General features: G+C 43.9%; 1 protein-coding gene across 3 annotated transcripts in view; it reads right to left on the reverse strand.

Annotated features, from left to right (window-relative positions):
• The window catches only part of TMEM131L (transmembrane 131 like), a 169,796-nt gene extending 153,020 nt beyond the window's left edge, over window positions 1-16,776 (reverse strand). For all 3 annotated transcript variants that reach the window (XM_047855382.1, XM_047855381.1, XM_047855380.1), the window contains exons 1-3: window positions 16,611-16,776; window positions 15,840-15,910; window positions 7,429-7,472 (exon numbers count right to left, since the gene is read on the reverse strand). In XM_047855382.1, the coding sequence (XP_047711338.1) occupies window positions 7,429-7,472; window positions 15,840-15,910; window positions 16,611-16,734 (239 nt within the window). In that variant the 5' untranslated portion in view covers window positions 16,735-16,776. The remainder of the gene's footprint in view (window positions 1-7,428; window positions 7,473-15,839; window positions 15,911-16,610) is intronic.
• Window positions 16,777-17,020: the final 244 nt, after the last annotated feature.

The following is a 17,020-nucleotide window of genomic DNA, read 5'->3' on the forward strand; positions in this document are numbered from 1 at the left end:
CAAGGTTTTTGTGACTTGAAAACAATTTTAATATATGCCAAGAACCCTGTTTAAAACCTTGTATTCTAAGGATATCTAAATTATGAGATCTATTACAGTCAAAGAAAATTCACTTTACACTGTTACGGCCATGAAGATGATCACTAAATGCATTCATTCCACAACCCTCCTAGGGCCCACATGACCGTGTAGAAGGTGTCACAGGGCACACAGAGATAGAGCTAATCACCCATTCTCTTTAAAAAAACACACCAACTGCAATAACCTAATTTAAAAACCACAACCTCTAATACTAATACCAGTCCTTGGACTTCAATGGCAAATATAACTTGTGGGCTTGGATATGAAGAACATGTGGAACATTACAAGCAATCAATCTAAAAGACTTAAATTTAAAAATAGGAGCTTACATCCCTTCATTTGGCAGGTCTTCACCCAAGTGTTAGTTAGGTACTAGGTTAGGTGCTGAGGAATCAGTCAAATGAGACTCAGGACAATCCCGGGACAGGCAATTTTAAAACAGGGATGAGTCCTGTGCTAGGAGAAATGTCATCGTGTGCCATGTGGAGTCGGTCAGGTGGGCAGGTTAGCCAGAGAAAAGAGAGAGAGCATGAGCCCAAGTGCAAGAGGGGAAGTGAGAAGCAGGGGCAGGAAGGCTGAAGAGGTGAGCAGGGCCTAGATCACACAAGGCCTTCTACACCATGCTCAGGTCTTCTGCACTTCATCACGAAGGTAAGGTTGTTTGCAAGAGGAATGGTAGGAAAGGATGTATGACTTGGATACATGCAGGGAGGAAGACGAAGAACAGACCTGGGTAGCTATAAAATGGAGGCAGCAGACCATCTGAAGAAGATGCAGCCATACCTGATGATCATCTACTAGGTGGGGAGTATGAAGGAGTGGGGAGGGGGAGGCCATCCTGGTTTCTGGCTTATGCAAATGAACGCACGGTGCAGCAGCGGGGGAAGGGCTGAGAAGGACCCGAGCCCAAGAGCTCAGTTCCAGACACACTAGGTTAGCAGCACCTGAAAGCTAAAGGGAGCTCTCTGTGTCTCTAACTGGGCAGGTGAGACCCCTGGCTCGAAGGTACAATCTAAGTGCAAGTTCTTTCTACATACAGACCCAAGAGAACAGGTGAGGTCACATGGGGAAACGGCAGAGGGAAAGACAAGCAGGTCCACAAGGGAACCCTGAGGAGGCACACAAAGGTTAAAAAGCTATGATCCTGTCAACAGGTGAGGAACTTTGGGGTGGTGCTGGAAACAGAGCTTTCAACTTCTAAAGGAGAACAAAGAAAAGTGAAAAGCAGTTCCATTCCCTGTGGGGGCTCTGAAATCCCCTTGACTGCCAAAAGAAGTTTCCCTAATGATTAAGTCGTTTTTGTCTGCAATTATATCTTTCAGTATGTTGCTGAAAGGTTAACAAGCTTTCTGCACGTTCTGACTTCGAGGATCTGCCTTTAACTGATGTTAAACTACTTCAGGAGAACACATTTTGCTGCTGTTACTGATCATATAAAAACACATTAAAAACACAACACAATGACAACTTCCGCAGATGCTGTACCTGACCAGTCGGTACTGATGATTTTTATATAACCGTTTTTAGAAGCTGACATACTATACTGTTCACCTCGGAGATGCTCACACTTTTCACATTCTAACAAATTATACCCCAACAAGGCTTATGGGAGCTGTGTACAGAGCCAGACAACCTTCCCAGAGAGCATTCAATTCCAGCAAGAGCTGAAGTCCAGTCTCACTTGCTCTCATTGCTTGAGTCCCAACCGCAACCTCTCTCTCTCAGCAAAGAAACTGATTACTGCTGATATTTGAGAACACCCCGGAGAAAAATGGGGACGCAGAGGCAAGAGGCAAGAAAGTCTTTCAAATATTGCTTTTCTGGCATTCAACCAAATATAATTACATAGCATTCATAGAAGATTAAGTCAAGTTAATACAAACAAAATCTTCAGTGAGGCCAATTTCCCTGAAAGCTTTCCCAAACTGTGTTTGAGATCATAGACTGGCTACTCCAGAACCCTCCGCCCCAGGATTAATGGTGGTCTGCTTCGAGCCCTGCCCTGGGCCATCTGGAGAGTGAGACACAGAGCCCTCCTCCTCTATCTAGATTCTCACCAGGGACAGATGTCAGTGCCACCTACACTTTTCTTGGGACATCTGGAGACTCTATTTTATGGTCAAATCTCTCTTGAATCTCTCTTCTCTCTTGAGTCCCAAGAAAGACTCCTCTATGTGAGTACTCTCAGAGACGAGGCATTCATGTTGTAGAATTCATAAGTACTGACTCTACTGACTTCAAGTCCAACTTAATATCATTGAGAATTGGCCTTGTGGGGTAGTAATTAAAACAAAAATCTCAAAAATGTTTGAAAAATGTGTAAAGAGGTAGTAATAACTTCATAAATAAGATTTAGGATAAGGAACATTAACCTAGCAGAGCAAATCAAATATTAGATTATAACCCAAAGTATAAATTAATATCCGTAAGTCCATACTGATATAAATGACTGAATAAATGAGAGAAAATAAGCAAATTTCCCATAAAGAAGAAGTCCAAATAATTTATGCAGGTGGAGCTTAATTCCATTTAATGACTTATCTCCAAAGAGTGTAGCATGGAAAGATGGAAAGAAAAGAGTTAGCCAGGTGATTAAGGTCAACATCAAAGTGATAAGCCATGCTGATAGCAGATATCCTCAATATGTGATGAGAATACCAATGTAATGCTGTGGCCTTCCTCCCCAAAACGCATAATAACCCCAGTCTAACAAAGAGGAAAAACATCAGGCAACCCCAAACCGAGGGATATTTTACAAAATACCTGAGCAGTGCTCCTCCAAACTGTTAAGATTTCAAAAACAAGGGAAGTCTGACCAACTGTCACAATCAAGAGGTCCTAAGGAGACATGACAACTAAAAGTAATGTGGGATCCTCGACAGAGAAATGACACCAGGGAAAAATTTGTGATGTTCAAATAGTGTGGAGTTTAGTTCATGGTAATGTACCAATGCTGGTTTCTTAGTTGTGACAAACGTGCCACAGTTATGGAAGATGTTAACTGCAGGATAAACTGCATGAGGGGTATATAGGAATACTCTGTACCATCTTTACAGCTTTTCTGTAAATCTAAATCTATCCTAAAGCCAAAGGTCTGTTTTAACTGTAGCAAGACATTATATGAGCTTTGGAGGTATTAAATTTTTCATTAAAAAAAATTCCCAGGGGGGCGCCTGGGTGGCGCAGTCGGTTAAGCGTCCAACTTCAGCCAGGTCACGATCCCACGCTCCGTGAGTTCGAGCCCCGCGTCGGGCTCTGGGCTGATGGCTCAGAGCCTGGAGCCTGTTTCCGATTCTGTGTCTCCCTCTCTCTCTGCCCCTCCCCCGTTCATGCTCTGTCTCTCTCTGTCCCAAAAATAAATAAACGTTGAAAAAAAAAAAAATTCCCAGGGGCACCTGGCTGGCTCAGTTAAGTGTCCAACTCTTAATCTCAGCTCAGGTCATGATCTCACAGTTCAAGAGATTGAGCCTCACGTCAGGCTTTGCGCTGGCAGCACAGAGCCTGCTTGAAATTCTCTCTCCATCTCTCTGCCCCTCCTCCGCTCTCTCCCTCTCAAAGTAAATAAACTTAAAAAAAATTTCCAACTGTGCAGTAAAGGTAAGTGAATACTAAGTACTTAGGTGACTCATTTACATACCACATGACATCACACTTACAGAGGGAATTCTTGCCAAGGACTCCAGAACCTACATTTTCAGAAAATCAACACAAAGAAAGTTTTCTAATAGCACCATCCAACCCATGTCATGATGTTATCTTTACACATAAGGAACAAATTCTAAGCAAAAAAAAAAAAAAAAAAAAAAAAAAGGCCAGAAGAAACAAAGAGGAAGAGGCTTGGAAGTTTGGAAGTCAAGTTAAAAGGAAGGCAACTATGGATAATATGACAGCAAAATACTAGAATATTTTATATCGAGAAGATTAAAATATATAAATCAGGGCTGATCAAAATGTGAATCATGATTAAGAAATTTTTTAGTCAATCCAGTCATGGCAAACAGCATTTTTTTTTCCATTAAATAAGATGGACTAAAAAAATTCTATGGATGGATGGTAGTGATTGGTTGCACAACAATGTGAAATTACTGAATGCCACAGAACTGACATTTAAAAATGGTTAAAAACGGGGGATGCCTGGATGGCTCAGTTGGTTGAGCGTCCGACTTCAGCTCAGGTCACGGTCTCATGGTTTTCAAGTTCGAGCCCCACGTCCAGCTCACTGCTGTCAGTGTAAAGCCTGTTTTGGATCCTCTGTCCCCCTCTCTCTCTCTCTGCCCCTCCCCTGCTCATTCTCTCTCTCTCTCTCAAAAATAAATTTTAAAAAATGGTTAAAATGGTAAGTGTAATGTATATTTTATCACAGTAAAAAAATTTAAAATAGAAAACAGTATGTCTTAGGTAGTAAAGGTAAGCACTATTTGATAAATAAACTATGTGCATACACATTCATACATCCACATATATGCCTATGGGCAGGTAGGTAATCTTGATGTAAAATGCATCTCTTACCAGGAGTCACTGTCAAAAAGCCCGAAAGCCACTGTTCTAAATCACTGCTACAATTCTCTCTCCCCACACACCTTCACAGCAACCTGACACTGTGTCAAAAGACCAACAGGGATAAAATCTACTAATACCTTAAAGTCTGACAGAAAACTGACGAAAAGAAACCAGTTCCCAGTGAGAGGAAAGGAGAGAACCGAAGCAATCTACAAAAGAGGAGAACAAAGGCTAAGGCCCGAGCAACAGACTGGATGCACCCACCCCCGGAGATGCTGCCCAGGCCTTCCATGCTCCGGACTCACAGCATCAACTGCCTCCCTGCCATCTCCAGACTTGTCATACCAAGTCTGACATTCCGATGAGACAACCAACCAGAGTTCCTGGTTTCCCTCCCCCTAATTCCTTTCCCATCCCTCCAGATGCCCAAACCAAATTTTAGAAGCCCTCCATGACATACTTCTCTTTCCCTCACTCTCCACCACTGACAGAGCAATGAATCTGTTCCACTCCCAAAATTCATCTCAGAACTTTCCACGTCCCTTCATTGCCACTCCCACCAGCCTCGTCTGAACAACTGCCAGTATCCTGCACGTTTTCTTAATTCCGCACACTCTAACAGAGGATTGTGACAAACTCTGAACTCTGCCCCATATATTTATCCTCCATTTAAAATTTTATACAATGAATTTAAATGGTCACAAAGAATGTAATCTCTGGTATATAATAAATGATGGCATCTTTAATAAACTCACAATCACTTCTTAAAATATATTCAACGGAATCTAAATACCACTGCAATGAAATCCATCATCATCCATTTTTTTAAGTAATCTCTACACCCAACGTGGGCCTCAAACTCATGACCCCAAGATCAAGAGTCACACCCTCTGCCAACTGAGCCAGCCAGGAGCCCTATCATCGCCCATTTTTTAAAAACACATCTATAAGCATTCCTGAATAGCTGGATATTCCCTCCAATTTTAACCTAATACATACATCTTTATGTTCAAATACTTGTGCAACAAAACTATGGGTATACATTGAAATAGGCTTTTTAAAAAACATTCCTGTGACCACAGGATTCAAGTGTTAAATATTTTTTTCTTCTGAATTGAGTTACCATTACAATTTTTACTAGTACAAAACTGATCAACAAATTTTATAAATTTTGATAGGAAATTAAACATAAAGAGACAAATTTACTGAAAATGCATCCTTTAATGAAATGGATGAGTGTCTTACCCCCTATCATTGGTTCATGTAAATATTATATTTAATATAAGCACTGAAAAAGCTTGTTTACATAAACAGATGTGAATGGAAGAAGCATTGTTATAGCACTGTCCCTATATTCTCTAAACACCCTCAGTGTTTATCCAAAAATCACAGTGATCTATGATTAAAAATAACTTTTGAGGCACCTGGGGGGCTCAGTTGGTTAAGTGTCCGACTTCGGCTCAGGTCATGATCTTGAGGCTTGTGGGTTCGAGCCCCACCTTGGGCTCTGTGCTGACAGCTCGGAGCCTGGGGCCTGCTTCAGATTCTGTGTCTCCTTCTCTCACTGCCCTCCCCCACTCATACTCTTTCTGTCTCTCTCTCTCAAAAATAAACATTAAAAAAAATAATTTTTGATCATCTATCAACTGCCAATTTGATTATGTCCTTAAATTTTGTTGAAAGATTCAAAAGCCACCAGAGTTACAAAAGAATTTGTCATCTAATCAGAGTTAACTGGTTCTCCTAACCAATATCAGCATTTCAAAGCCACACCTCTGATTGCCCAAGATGAAGTACTCATAAGACTGGGGCTGGGTAAGAAGTATGCCTTTCCTTTGTAAAGTGGAGAAGAGAGATTACAAAAGAAGAGGTGAAAAAGGATAACTCACAACCTCAGGTCAATTTCAGGAGACTATAGGACAGTGGGATCTAAAAGCTGATTCCTTGGAAGTTATCCCTGTGCCCAGGTACCACTTAGAGTCTCCATGCACCTCCAAGGGACCAGACATCTCAGTTGGACAAGTGACCGAGACTGTACCATGACCAAAGTATTCTCTTAAAAATGTAGTTTACACCTTTCAATTTGCTAGCCCCTGCTTTAAATCCTTCAACAAACCATACCACCCTTAAAAAAACAAAACCCAACCTCCTTAATGTGTTTTCTAGGGTCCTACCTCACCTCACTATCCCACAAACCACCCAAGCCTTCTCCAAGTTCCTGGAATGCTGCCAGTGCTTCCTACCTCAGGGCCTTTGCACCTGCCATTCCCACTGCCTATGGTACATTCCCTCTGTTTGCTGCACGGCCATTCCTCCACATCCTCCAGACTTTAGCTTAAATGTAACCTCCTAAGAGGGGCCTCACCTGACCACCCCTTCTTCTTCATTATACTATAACAATCTAATTCTTGGTCGTTATAATAGCAATATTTTGTTTTATTTACAGTAATGTCTAACTACACCACTATATGCAACACAGGTTTTGTTCACTGTTTTATGCCCAGCACCCAGCTCTGTGCCTGATGCTCAACAGATATTTGTGAGCAAGAGGACAGCATAAGCATGCCACGAAAAATGTGAAGTTGAGAGTGCATGTGAGAGTGTGTGTGGGGTGGGGGGGTGGGGGGGGCAGGGGGGTGTTTCTAACAGCTTTCTATACAACCTTATTTTAAAACAAAGTCATATGAATTATCAGAGAGTACAGATACCCCAAATGCCAAAGAAAAAGGTATATTACAGATATGTCAAACACATAAACATAGCTGTACATATACCAAGACTTTGACAGCATCCAAAGTGAGCAGCAATATTCAGCATGCAGGTATTTGCTCCTGTTGTTTTTCTTACCTCTGCTCTTGAGAATGTTCCTCCATATCCTCTTCAGAATCACCCTATTGATAAAAGAACATGGTTTAACAGTTATTTCAAAACAACACAAAAATCTCCAAAAGAAACAGTTCTTCAAATTAAACACAGGTAATAACCTTGTAACGAATATCAAAAAACAGTGCCTGATACACAGCAGGCATTCAGTATCTACTGAAAGAATAACACTAGTAATGACACCACTAAAAGCCATGAACAGCCAAGTGATCCCTTAGATATTTTAAGTAAAGATCCTCATTTAAAACCACAACCTACATAATCTCAAAATTAGTTTGACATCTCTTCTCTCCAAGAGCCTTTTAACATTTAAGTTACACAGAGGCACCTGGGTGGCTCAGTCAGTTAAGCGTCTGACTTCGGCTCAGGTCATGATCTCACAGTTTGTGAGTTCGAGCCCCACATCAGGCTCTGTGCGGACAGCTCAGAGCCTGGAGCCTGCTTCAGATTCTGTCTCCCTCTCTCTCTCTGCCCCTCCCCTGCTCATGCTCTGTCTCTCTCTGTCTCTCTCAAAAATAAATAAACATTTAAAAAAAAAAACATTTAAGTTACACAAAAGTCACACAAAATAAAGTTTAACAATATAGGAAATGGATCGGTTAGCTCACAATCCCCCAAATGGATATCCGACGTATTTTGACATCAACATAAAAAAGGCTGATCAATTTTATAAATAGTATAAACATCACACTCAAAAGCACTTCCAAAATCCTCTCCCAGACTTACCAGGCTAAAATCTAACTACATGTCATATAACAAGAGGGTAAAAAGAAAAGGCACGTGAAACCAAAACACAAGGGCAGATCGGATTAGATACCACACGTAACCTGCCGGACGGACACGATGTTGACCATTCTTTCCCGAAGCTCACCATTGCTGGCTTCAGGAATACCAAGCCTTCCTGGTCCTCCAGCTTCTCTCTAACCCTTGGCTCTCGGCACTTACTGCCTCATTGCCCTCTTCCTCCCTGTCACTGCCACTCCCTACACCAATTCGAACCATAGGGCCCAAATCCCCAGTGCCAGCCCCCATGCCTCACTCAATCACACGTGTGGATACTCAGGGAATGCCTATCCTTCCCGAGAGCAAGACTCCTGAGATTCTGGTGAGCACTGCACCAAGCCATGGCCAACAGATGGCAAATACTCCACAATACTTGGAGGATGGATTCATTTACAGCTTCAGCCCTACTGGCAAATGCCTCCAGGACATATGCATTTTGTCTCCCCAGAAATAGTTACAACCAACACTTACTTATCAACATCAGGGGCCCCTGCCAAGTGGTTTCTGTTCTAACGCGCCTCTTTCTGTCAAGGATACCAACATCCTCCTTGACTCATGGCAAACCTTAAGGTCATCTTACACTGCTCTCCTTCCTTCGCCTCCAGGCATAAAGACCTACCCACTCATCTGAAATAGGGTACAGACCTGTCCTTTCTTCTCCATCCCTTCTGCCAGCAAATCAGCCCATACTATCAGCACCCCAGGCCTCCATTACTACCACACACAGGGCTTCTTCCTCTGTTTAAGACTGCTGCCTCCAGGGGCACCTGGGTGGCTCAGTCAGTGAAGCGTCCGATTTCAGCTCAGGTCATGATCTCGCAGTCCATGGGTTTGAGCCCTGCGTCAGGCTCTGTGCTGACAGTTTGGATCCTGGAGCCTGCTTCAGATTCTGTGTCTCCCTCTCTCTGCCCCTCCCCCACTCATTCTCTCCCTCTCTCTCTCTCTCTCTCTCTCCCTCCCTCTCAAAATAATAAATAAAAACATTACCAAAAAAAGAACAAAAAACAAAAAACAGACTGCTGTCTCCAACCCATCCCGTGTGCCACTGCAAGACCAATTTTCTTCACCATCAATCATGACTTACCACCCGCATGGTATGGACCCAGCATCCAATGTCATTGCGTTAATCTCTGCTCGAGAGCCTTCCACGACTCCCTAACTGCTAGTCAGATGTACTCCAAGCTCCTTAACCTGTAACTGAGCAACTGTCAATTGACTTTGCCATAGCCATCTCAATCTCTATAGCCACACTTCATCAAGCGCTCTGGGCTCCAATTCAAAGCATCGACTTTAAAAACACTGAACTGTCACCCATGTAAGGGTCTAGACAAGGCCCCATTCACACCTTTGCTAATGCAGCTCTCCAAGTGCCCTCCCACCCTTAAGCTTTAACAGACCCCTCCAATACACACTGTTCTTCCTCTCTCCTCTCAGTTCCTACATTTCAGCACTTGAATGTTATCTCAGGGTATTACCAGCCTTATCTCCCCAACACCACCAGGCTCTCAAAGGGCAGGAACCAAATCCTGTAATTCCCCCACCCCATCCTTTAGCAGTGCCTCAGGGCCCTTGCACTAGCTATTCTAAATCTCCCCCTGCTTTCAAGGGTTGGTTCAAATGTCAAATATATCCCTTCTCAAAGGGATCTACCTTGACTTAAATTAAAACTCCAGTTCCCATCACCTGAATCTTCTCCAGTCTGCCACCACAAAGCACTGATGCCTTCCTAACAGACTAAATAAGTGACAATTTATTCTACTCCTTATTTACTATCTATATGCCTCCTGTAGACTGGAAGCTCCACAAGGGCGGTAGTTTTTGTTCAACGTGACACCCACAGCACATAGACCAGTGCTTGGCCCACAGGACACACTCAACAAACGTCTGCAGAGCTAAGTACCGTCTAGCTGGTTCTTAAATGCTAATGGATATATACCTTACACCTGCTAGAATGGCCACTATCAAAAAGACAAGAAATAAAAACTGTTGGTGAGGATGTGGAGAAAAGAGAACCCTCCTGCTCTGTTGGTGGAAATGCCAACTGGTGCAGCCACTGTGGAGAACCGGATGGAAATTGCTCAAAAAATTAAAAATTGATCTAACAATTGCCCTTCTGGGTATCGATCTGAAGAAAACGGAAACACTAATTTGAAAAAGTATCTATACCCAACAGCATTATTTATAATAGCCAAGACATGTAAACATCTATCCATTGATAGATGAATGGATAATGATGTGGTGGTTTGTGTGTGTATGCAGATATATGTGTACATGCATACAAATATATATACATACGTATGTATACATAATGAAATACTATTCAGCCATTAAAAAAACACACACACAAAATTGCACCACTTGTGACAACACGGATGGACTGTTACGGCATCATGCTAAGTGAAATAAGTCAAACAGAGAAAGACAAATACTTTATGGTCATTCTCAAATACAGAATTTAAAAAACAAAAACAAATACCAAATTCATAGATACAGACAATAGACTGGTAATTGCTGGCAGGGGGTGGGGTGCAAAACGGGTGAAGAAGGTCAAAAGGTACAAACTTCCAGTAATAAAATAAGTGAGTCTCTGGGGATGTAATGTACAGCATGATGGCTAGTTAATAATACTGCACTGCATATTTGAAAGTTATTCAGAGTAAACCTTAAAAAAGTTCTTATCACAAGACAAAAAAAAATGTTTTTATAATTGTGTATGGTGACAGATGGTAACTAGACTTACTGTTATGTTGTACACCTGAAACTAATATAATGTTGTATGTCAATTATGCCCCAATAAAAAGTTTTAATGCTTTTTAAAAAAATGTTTTTAATGTTTATTTATTTTTGTGAGACAGAGAGAGAGAGACAGAGTGTCAGCAGATGAGGGGCAGAGAGAGAGAGAAAGGGAGACACAGAATCTGAAACAGGCTCGAGGCTCTGAGCTGTCAGCACAGAGCCCGATGGAGGGCTTGAACTCCAGAACAGTTAGATCATGATCTAGGCCAAAGTCAGACGCTTAACTGACTGAGCCACCCAGGTGCCCCAATAAAAAAAATTTTTAAGCAAAAATGTAAAAAATACTAGCGGATATGACTATTGATTATTTTTAAAGACTTCATTAAGCAAATTTTTCTAACTCAAAACAGAACATGAAAGTATCTCTCTCAGACACAGGAACTTTATCACGACACTTTTCCTGGTCAGACTGCTAAAACTCACACAGAGCACAGGCTTTAACCCTAAACACCACCTGGGTTCAAATCACACCACTCCTGCTTTCATATAGCCTTGGGCAAATTATTTAATGACTCTGGGCCTCAATTTCCTCATCTGTAAAAATCAAGTCATAACACTTCACAGTTTTTCAGGTATTACCATGAGTATTAATAACTCATAAAGTGCTTAAACAATGCCAGTGGTATTCAACCCATGTCAGCTATTATTTTTTTTATGTTGATAGTGGAAGTAGATTAAGCCCAAAATAAATCTCTATGACAAAAAGATTTCTAAATACCAGTCAATGATTCACTGACTGGAGCAAGATGCTATTACATAACACAGTACCTGAGATAATAAAGAATTCAGATATTCAATGTACCACTTCCCGTTTCACTTTCTACTAGTTTCCGTTATCTATACCCTCAGACTAAAGGGGTAAGACATGAGTTTTTTAAAGGCAGAGACTCTTTCTTATTCATCACTGTATCCCAGGGGCCTAACTGGGTCAGGCCCATGCTAAGCGTCTGCTAGATGAACAAACAAGGCCAGAAAAGCACTGAGCCCACCTCCCCTACCCCCCACAAACAGACCAACATGATTCTGTATCAGGTAACAGCTGTTGTCACTCAGCACTAATGTCTGTGTCCCAAACCTAGCTAGGGGGGGTTAGGAGCGAGACTTCTCTTCTCAGCAAAGGCTGAATGCATTAGAACAAATTCTAGATTCCCTTCTTTCTACTAGAACTGATACAAAACAACGACAACAACACAATAATAGGAAATCAAAGCTTAAGGCATTACACCTGCCGTCTTCGAAACTAACATAAACAGGACAACACACTGGTAACTGCCTCTCCTCCCCTAGGAAGAACTCATGGGCTAGCCACTGAATGCCTTCTGTATGCAGAACCATGGGGCCACAATGGGCCCACCAAGCTCAAAAGCCCAAACCCTCTTATGGGAAATCCAGTTAGGGCAAGAAGGCACCCCCAAGGCAAAGGAAAAACTGCAGACACCTAAGAAACTCAAAAGGAGAGAAATGACAGTGCTGCTGCCTAGTTAGAAGTCTAGAAAGACTGGCTCTTTGGGAACAGCAGGGCAACAGCATTCGTCCTTCCATTCAATGGAGGAGTGGGGCCTCCTCTGCCAAGGGTCAGACTGTAGCGAGCATCCTAGATGACTGACTGGAGCAACACACGATGTTAGATTGCGGAAGGCCCCGAGGGCCAGAGCAGGTCAAGGGGATCAGCGGGATTTTTACTTGAAGGCGAAGTAGGAAGGTGCACAAAGCAGTATTCTTGGCACACTGGCAATTTCTTCTTGATAATAAGCTAATGAAAACATTTTTTGGTTCCTAACCATCACCACTTTGGATTCAGTGTGTTGAAGGAGGGGTAAAGCCAGAAGAGGGGGAAAATTCTGTAAATCTAAGAATAAAATCGCGTTTTTTTTTCTTCCTTCTCATCACCAGGGATAGAGTTTTTTATGTTCCTACACCAAAATATCCTACCACATAAAACAGCATCTAACAAAAAGATATGAAAAATATTATGTATCTATACAACTGCAGAGAACATACAGGACTGAGTTATCTGCACTGGTTCAAGCCCTTCAAAGTAGGAAAGCTGTCCCATGCTCTCCAGAGACCAAATCTAGGAGTCAGCTGAGATACTGACAAAATAATAGGTAACATACATGAAGAGCTTACTAAGTTCAAGATACTTTTAATCCTCTCAAAATCCTCTGAGATCAACACTGCTATTACCCCCATTTTGCAGGTGAAGAAACTGAGGACGAGGGGTGAAAAGGGATGGAACCGGGAGTCAAATCCTGGAACGCTGGACAGAATTTGGAAGATGATACCAATTCAATTGTTATATTTGTTTTTATTAATGATGCACTCTTCTAGTTCTTGATCACTTAAAGACCCATTAGAAAAAGGAAAAAAAAAAAAAAGATGACCCAATCACCAGAAAACATTTCCAAAATAAATAACTATAAATAACTAGTGGTGGTAAATGTTAATATTCAATTCTGTAATGCCACATCTTCTGGTGTTCCCATTTCACCTATCACTGACAAATCTTAGCTTCTGAAGCTGCCTCGGAGTCTTCTGAGTGAAAGGAACCCAACCTAGAAATTAATTAAGAAGAAACCCTCAAATTTAAAAAACACCTATAAATACTCTCTTTTCAGCTGACTCCATGACACACGAGGGAGCTTTTTTTTTGGGGGGGGGGGGGAGTCAAAATACTTTGAAGAGAATTCTCTAAAAATAACTGTCTTCAGAACTCACTGCAGTTTATATGTGTATATATTATATATATGCAGTTTAGAGAGATATGCATATAAACATGCAGTTTAGATAAATAATATAGATCCATATATATCCTCACCCCCACCCAGGTATGTGCAGGGTAAAACAGTCTCTAAAAGATACACATATAGACAGAAACGAAGTATTTAGAAAATTATTTTGAACACCAGTTTCACTTTCATTATAGCTTTGATTAAAATAGTTTAGTTATAAATGCTTCTATACTGAGTAGAGCAGAAAGACAGCTTCTAAATTGTGACTTTTTTTTACCAAAGCAAACTGTATTATCCATGTAAACAAAACAAAACCAAAAATTAAGACTTTTATAAAATAACTTTCATGGCTATAAATAATATCATTAATCCTATCACAGGCCTTGACATTTCCATCTCTGAGCACAGTGACTAAATCTTCAACTAATGCTCCAACAAATCAGAGTCTATAATTTACTTTCCTTTCTGTCTGGGTTGGCTTCCAACACTAACCAGTAAGAGGGTACAGGCTACAATTGAGTAAAAATGCAAATGCATATGGATATACACCAGTGCTTCTCAACCCGGGCAATTTTGCTCCCCAGGGACATTTTGCAATGTCTGGGGACATTTTTAGCTCTCACAACTGGGGGGAAGAGGGAGGAGAAAGTGCCACTGGCATCTAGTGGGTAAAGACAGAGATGCTCTCACTGCTTGACATCCTATAGCCCCCACAACACAGAATTCTCCACCCCACAATGTCGTTAATGCTGCTTTTGAACACCACTGAGATACACAAATATAACTATTTTTAAAAAGTAAAAACGTCAAATTTTAAATGTGGATCTTTCAGTACAATCATGAACAATTTCTATTTAGTTCTTTTCATCTTTATGTATTTTCCAAACCCTCCCAATACACATCTGTTATTTGTAATCAGAAAAAAAATCCATTTGGGAATAGACTTTTAGGAGAAGGACAGACTATTTGCTCCCCATCCCGATAAGGCTTCTTCTCAAAGGACTGGTCTCATTCAGCTTGCAGGCCTTCAGGGAAGGTCCAAGAAAATTTTCCTCTAAAAATCACCTCTCCGCCTTGAAGCTGTTATTCATTAGCCCTGGTAAAGGGGAATATTCTGAATATCTCAAAACCAGCACTCTAATGCTTCACATAGGAGGGAGAAACTGAAATGTAAAACAGCACAGTTCTTCAGGGAACTTATAGCTAGACATCCTGTTTTTCCAAACAGCCACCAGAGACAACATAGAATCAAGTGCTGTCACCAATGTGGGAATTAATGAACATCTTAAAAACTACCACACGCAAGCTGAATATTCCCTTATAATTGAACACCCCCCAAAAAACAGTACTTGGGGTCACTACTGCTGCTGCTGTAAAGCAGTCAACAATATATTAAAATGTGTACATCTGCACTCAAATGTTAAAATTAAACCTTCACACAATGCTTTGCAGGACCGTATCTACGTATGATGCCACATATTCTCAATGAAATGCTAGTAATTATTTTTCCACGTGCAATCATTGTATCATATGGGGGAGAAACCCCCAAAACCTGAAATTCAAGTTGTTAAGAGGGTGTATCTAACACGAATTAAAGGCCCTTGGAAAAAATCCAAGACTACAATCTTTTAAAGTCACATCTTCATCGCAAAGCTACTTAACGCTAATGGCAAGTGCCACTCACTAACACTTGTGAAATCAATATCCCTGTTGTCCTCAGGCACACACAGCTCCAGTTCAATTAGGGAACAGGGCACACGTCCCTCGAGCACCCAGGTCTACAGCCCGCCGAGGGGCCCGCCCTTCCCCTCCACAAGGCTGCCGCTGGCCTCGGCCCTGCTGAGGTGGCCTGGGCTCCCACCTCCTGAACTTGGGGCGGGCGTGACTCACGCCCTGTCACATGGCGCGGGAGGAGGCTGGGAAGGCCACCGCTGCCAGGTGTTCAGGCTCGGCCCGACCGTTTATTTGCCTTGCAAAGTGGCCCGAGCGCCTGTGCCGCTGGGGGGCCGACGGCCTGTCCTCCCTCGCACACCCACACCAGCCCTGTCACCTGGTCGTCCTCACCTGAGTGGGCAGCAGGAGTTCCCCTTCTTCTGCCTGCCACAGCTCCACCACGTTCTGCAAGGGCTCAATCGCTGCACGAACACCAAAAAATACACCGCATTTTAATGCACGGAAAAGAAACGCTTCCTGTTTCCCTATCATGCCCCCGTGCACTCGCCTCACCAAAACAAGTCACCCTTTCCTTCTCCAAGCGGAGGCCACCCGAGGACAAGAACACAATGGACGGGGTGCAAGCGGGCGACCCCTCTGACAGAGAGTAGGGAGCGTGCAAGGTCGGGGTTCTTGTGCTGGGCGGGGTGGGGGGGACGCAGGGGGATAGCCACCCGGCGGGCCGCTCGGCGCTCCGCATCCCGCAGCATCTGGGGCTGGCGTCTGCAGGATGGGTCCAGGGCGGCCGAGCTCGAGGAACAAAGCTGCAGGAAGCCGGGCCGCGGCGGGGCCCCAGCGCGCGCCACACAAAGCGGGGGCTGCGCCCGGGGCGCCCGGGGCCCGCGCACAAAGGCTCCCGGGCGCGTGCGGCTAGCGGTCCGCGCCGCTGTCCCCAAGCTCCGCGACTGCCCAGCTTTCCGTTTGTCTGAGGGCGGGGGGCGCGGGAGGGGACGCTGTGGTTAGAAAATGTTATCAGCCGAGAATTGCAACCGCTTTCCTTCCTCCTCCTGCCCCTTTCCCCTTCCTCCCCTCGCCCTCTTATAGATTTCAGCAGTTCCCTAAAAGAAAGAGAAGGGGGGGCGGGGTGGAGAAGGAGAGCGAGCACAGCGGCGCAAGGCTGACCTTGTCCCTGAGCCCCTCCCGGACGACAGCAGGGCAGGAGGACCTGGAAGACGCCCAGCAGGAGGTTCACGGCCGCGGCGGTGCGGCAGTAGCAGCCCGGCTGCGGGCGTCGGAGCCCCGCCATGCTGGTGCTCGCGCTCCTCTCGGGTGCTCGCCGCGCTCGCTGTTCGCTCGCTGGCGCCGGGGCTGCCTCGCCCCGGGCCCGCCCCCGCACCGCCCCGCCCCGCCCCGCCCCGCCCCGCGCCGCCCCCGCCCCCGCCCCGCCCCCGCCGCAGCCGCCGCCGCTGCCGCCGCCGCCGCCGCCGCAGCTGCTGCAGCTCCGGCCCCGGGCGCGCCGCTCGCTCTGCGCGCGTGTGCGCCACAGATAGGGAGGGACTGAACGCGGCGGGGCGCGGGGGAACGTGGACAAT

This window comes from Prionailurus viverrinus, chromosome B1, assembly GCF_022837055.1.
Source record: "Prionailurus viverrinus isolate Anna chromosome B1, UM_Priviv_1.0, whole genome shotgun sequence".
Taxonomy (NCBI): Eukaryota; Metazoa; Chordata; class Mammalia; order Carnivora; family Felidae; genus Prionailurus; species Prionailurus viverrinus.